The sequence below is a fragment of the Chenopodium quinoa genome, unplaced genomic scaffold, assembly GCF_001683475.1.
Source record: "Chenopodium quinoa cultivar QQ74 unplaced genomic scaffold, ASM168347v1, whole genome shotgun sequence".
NCBI classification, from domain to species: domain Eukaryota; kingdom Viridiplantae; phylum Streptophyta; class Magnoliopsida; order Caryophyllales; family Amaranthaceae; genus Chenopodium; species Chenopodium quinoa.
Window position 1 is genome coordinate 1,359,560 of NW_018744066.1, and position 5,506 is coordinate 1,365,065.

General features: G+C 32.9%; 1 protein-coding gene across 1 annotated transcript; it reads right to left on the reverse strand.

Annotated features, from left to right (window-relative positions):
- Positions 1-314: 314 nt before the first annotated feature.
- Positions 315-2,857, reverse strand: LOC110690929 (protein DETOXIFICATION 51-like). Its single transcript, XM_021867835.1, has one exon. The coding sequence runs from the start codon at positions 2,158-2,160 to the stop codon at positions 436-438; it is 1,725 nt and encodes a 574-aa protein (XP_021723527.1). The 5' UTR covers positions 2,161-2,857; the 3' UTR covers positions 315-435.
- Between the last annotated feature and the right edge of the window lie 2,649 nt (positions 2,858-5,506).

A 5,506-nucleotide genomic window follows, 5' to 3' on the forward strand; every position in this document is an offset into this window, starting at 1 on the left:
AAAATAAAGAACGTAGGTATAATATAATCAAATCAAACATATAAAGTTAATAAATAAACATACACTAAAAATGTATATGTAATTAGGTAATATTGCAAATTATGTTTAATATCTTAATTACAATCCTTACTAAATTAATGGAGAGATAGTAAAAAAAGGTGGGGAAAAAAAAAAGAGGAAAATAGAAAACAAAAAATGTCTTCTTTCCTCTTTACACTTAACTCTAAAAGCCAATCTCTCCCATTTAAGCCAATCTCTCCCAACTATGTAATGCAAGTAAAAATAAAAATAACTAAATATCTAATCTTTACTTAACCGATCTAAAAAAAAAAAAAAAAAAATTAAAATTTCTACTGAGTATATGAAAGAAAGTCCAATTTTATTATTATAATTTATTATTTTTAAATAGGTTTATTCATCACCGATTAAATACTATTACGTCACCGAGATAGAAATCAACGGCTCAGATTCACCTGCAGTTGGATCATTTTCCTCCATTCGATCAGCTTCATCATGAATCATGACCAAAGATGAATCAACGGTTGTCGTTAATTCTAAAGAAGGGGCAGGCCCACCAATTTGAGTCAGCAAGTGGGCCCGTTGTGCTTGATAATCCCAATCAGTGGTCCCAACAACATACAATAACAGCCCAGCACAGCATATCTGGGCCGACAAAAGCCCAATCCAGAGCCCACAAAAGCCAACTCCAAGATAGAAAGCCAACCCAACCGCTATTGGTGTCCCCACCATATAGAAGGCCCCTAAGTTCACATTTGCAGCTGTTGCTGGCCGGGCACTCCCCCTTACCACCCCACATGCTATCGTTTGTGGGCAGTTTCCGAGCTCGCAAAGCCCCAATATTGGCAACGCCGCTGCGGTTAGAGCTAGGATCTCGACGTCTCCGGTAAACATCCTAGCCCATACATTCCTTGCCCCATAAGCAAACATCATAGCTGTAAGGCCCATTATTGCGGCCCAGGTGATTCCAATAAAACCCGATAGCTTGGCCTGTTTGGGCCGGCCCGCTCCTAGCTCGTTCCCGACACGGGTGGATACGGCGTTGCTGAGCGAGGCCGGGAAGTTATAGATCAACCCGGTGGTCTGGATCAGCACCCCCATCGACGCCACTGATGCCTTGGGGTTCGGGAGCAGGCCACATAGCACGATCATGATCTCGTACCACCACCACTCCAGGCAGACGGAGACGCAGCTGGGACCCGCGAGGCGCACCAGGGGCCACCAGTCTTTTAAACACTCGCGGCTGGGCGGGCTCCACGTAGGAGAGTGAAGCCCGCCGAGCCAAACCTGCATCACTAGGGCCCCTAGTGATACGAGGTTGGACACGGAGTTGCTAACAGCAACTCCGGCAATCCCGAGGTCGAGGTGAACAACAAGAAAAAACATGATGGGAAAGTGAAGGATGGCCCCGACTAGGGATGCATAGGTGACAGGGTGAGTAATACCTTGCGCACGAAGGTAAATCTTGATTGGATGGTGAAAGGAATAAGTAAAAAGGTCAGGGAGACAAAATGTGATATAAATATGAGCCAATTTACCAATATTTGGGTCTTGGTGAAGGTACCCCAAAATGCTTGACATATTCAACCAAAATACCGAAATTGGCAAACAGCAAACCAGCAAGAATATCACGCACCGTTGAAGCGTAAGCGAGAGGAGCTTCGGTCTACAAGCACCAAATGCTTGCGAACACAAAGGCTCCATCCCCAGAGCCAAACCCGAAAACACCGAATAACCGGTGATATTCGCAAACGCAATGGCTAGAGAACCGGCCGCTAACTCGGCGTCCCCGATTCTGCCTAAGAAAACCATTGACATCATCGACCTGGAGTAAAGGATGAGGTTGGTTAAGAGTATTGGAAATGCCAAGTAAAAGAGTGAACTACTCTCTTTTAAAACGTCGGATACGGTAGGAAACAACAATGATGGGTCGTTGTTATTGTTGTGATCAGAACCAGAATCACCACTAACAACATTTCCGACCTCAACAACACCAATGCTGGTGAACCTTTCCGCGTCGTCGTTTTTATTGGTTAACGATAAAAGATCCAAATATATATTGGAGTGTTGGGGAGGATGATTATATTGTGGTGGTGTTTTTGAAATTGTAAGAATTTGGTTATTTTCAGGCGGATTACACATTGTTTATTTTTTTATTTGCTCCAATGTTTTATGCTTTTATGGAATGAAAAATGAAGAATGAAGAGAAAAAAAACATAAAAAGAGAGAGAGAGATACTGCCTTAGACAGCACTCTGAAGGAGAATTTGTGTTTGTCAAAACTAAGATTTCAAGTTGTGAGGGTGACACCATGATGTTGATTGAGTATTAATAGAGCCAAAAAAGAAAGTTGGGTAGATTTTTTTTATTGTATTAATTACTTCTTTAATTAATTTTTTTAAATCCTTTTTTTAATGGATTTTGTTCTTTTCTTTTTCTTTTTTTTTTTTTTTTTTTTTGAAGAGGAAGTGAAGTGCTACTTTATATTATTATGATGAAGAAATGGGGTGGAACTTTTAAATATTTTGTGTGAGGTTAAAAAGATTATAATTTTTGATTAAGTAAATAAAATAAATGGGAGATCAGTTAGTCCAATTTCCTAGAGACTCAGAGTGTGCTCTCTGTTCTGCCTAGCTCTGTGGTTTCTGCATTTCTTCAGTTACCCATAAATAATTTTTTCATCAAAAACAAAATTATTACGGATCAATCATTTACATTTACTAAATACTTGTAATATTGCTTATATAAAAAAAATTACTTGTAATAAATATATGTATAATTATGTATGACAATTGGGAAATGTATTTAAAAGATACAATGATTCATTCTTAAATTAAATGTGAAAAGTAATAATATTGAGTTTGATTATGTGATACTCTATACTAAGCTTGATAATGAAAAAATTATAAAGCTTGGTTATGTCTAAATACTTGAGGAATTCCCTCATCTCTTTTTAATCTTTATTATATTTTAATTTGACCATTTTTCTCTCTAAATAAGGGTAAATATTGTTATTTTAATTTTTAGACATATAACAAATAGTGGTAATCATTACTCATAAGTAATGGTAATTGTTATATATATTCACATAACCAAACACTTGGTAACAATAATGCTTTAATTGAATCCATTTTCAACCAAAAAAAAATCCTTACCAAACACGCTCATAAAGTGATGGAGTAAGTAAGTAACTTTTTAGACATTGTGAACATAATCCATTGAGATTTCAATATTGTTTACAATGGTTTTACAAGAGTGTAAAGATATCTTAGGCATTGTGAGCATTGTGAACAAAATCCATAGAGATTTCAATATATAATGTTTACAATAGTTTTATTACAAGAGTGTAAAGATCCCTCACATTTATGGCGTATCTCACGTGATTCTAATATATAAAGTGATAAATAAAAAATAAAAAAAAAGTGGAAAATCATATATAATAGAGGTATAATAAATCACTAAATTAAAAGATTGTTTAAATTGTGAATGATCAACTAAATTAGTTGGTTATAATTTCAAGGGTGATATTCAAATCATAGAATGAATTAAATCTTGTCTACATAATTGTCTTATAGTTTCAAAACAACAAAGAAATAAAAATAAAGTTGACGATAAATAATAAAGGTAATCAGAATGAATTTGTATATTCCCCTATTACTTCAATATTGCAACATGGATATGATCTTAATTAGTGAGAAAAAGGAAGAGCAAGAAAGGCAATGCAAAACTTATTACTCATCTACTATTAAATTAAGTGTGACTGTTTCAACAAATGAGTGTCTTGCAAATTTTTGTAAAACTTCGTAAAGAATTAAAAGTTGTAATATTAAAGGAACAAAGTTGTTCTTGTAAAAAAAAAAAAAAAAAAAAAAAAAAAAAAAAAAAAAAAAAAAAAAAAAAAAAAAAAAAAAAAGAGGAACAAAGTTGTTCATTTTAAAAAATAACGTCAAACAATATCTACATACAAAACATATCTTTCTGATTTTTATTTTTTTTAACCATGCATAAGTAATAAAACTAGTTATAAACTAATTTTGATATCCTTTTATACTATTTTAAAGATAAAGATCTCCATAACTTGTATTATTGTACCAATAATATATAATTGTTAGTACATGTACATGAGAAATATCTGAATTATATTGTTTTCTTAATGTTAAGATTTACTTACTCATGTATGACATAAAACCATTTTTACCATATTTTATTGGATTCACCATTTTTTGAGATATAATTTAGAAAACTAATAGATAATATTAGACGAGTAATCAATTAAGAAAATATGTCCAACTAAACATTCTAGCTAGATGCATTATATACCACACTTCAACTACAATATGAAGTATAAATTATTTGTACTTATAACTATACACTCGTACTTGTAACAGTTTAAAACTCGAGAAAATAATGCTACATTATTACGATATCAATATAATTAGGAATATTGTCTTTCAATTCACTAACGGTATAGAGACTTTAGAGTTTAAAACCATATATGTACGTCTTTGTGCTACTTCTAATCATTATAAATTAAAACAATGTAACATAAAATCTCTATATAACCAATTAATTAAATTAATTTTTAAGCAATCGAATCTGATTAGGCTGTCAAATTAGTTGGTTATGTTGTTAGTTAACCTTAGTACAATCTATCAAGCCCACAAAATCTGTTGTTTATGATCTGTACTGCCTGTTCATGTGGTCCTAAACCAACATTATAGTAGTGCTAATTCTTTTTTTTTCCCTCTATATTTTGAATTTTATAAATACCTAAAAAAAAAAAAAAGATTGTACCATGTATTAGAAGTACAGTACTTGGAATATTATTGAATTAAGGTTTTTTTTTTGCATGCCACACGTGATGCTTCTAATAGGCTTGCCCTTTCCTAGTTCCTACCATATCATATTCATCTACTAGCCTCTTTTTCTTCTTTAATTTCATCTTAATTCATATTTTTAATTCTTTAGTTTTAACTTACTTCGTATTTTTTAGAGTTCGTATGAGAGGTCTATCTATTTTCTAATAGTGGTAAGAAAATGGTAAATTATATTTCCGCCCTAATTCCATAAATTACCACTATCAAAATAGTTATTTAAGTTGTCTAATTTTGAAAAGATTGAAAAAAAAATAATTTATAATTTTTCCGCATATTAGCTCTAAAGTAAATGCATTCACATCGAATTGTACGTGTTAGCTCTCTCTCTCTCTCTCTCTTTTTTGTTTTTTTGGGGGGGGGGGGGTTGGTTTTCGATGACTAATTCATCGGAACAAACCTTGATCCTCGTAACAATGTGTATTCAAGTTCCACCATTATCTAGCTTGAGACACTTTATAAGATCGTAAATACACACTTGAATGTATCTATCTATTACATATGCACTACTAAAGACGAAACTAAAAGAGACAATTGACAACATATTATTAAAAATTCTCCCTCCAAAATAACTTACATAAATTAAATACGACTTTTTCTTTATATAAAATCTAT

Bases quoted from the DNA above. Each gene is read 5' to 3' on its own strand.
- LOC110690929 (XM_021867835.1), bottom strand. From the start codon at position 2,160: ATGTGTAATCCGCCTGAAAATAACCAAATTCTTACAATTTCAAAAACA.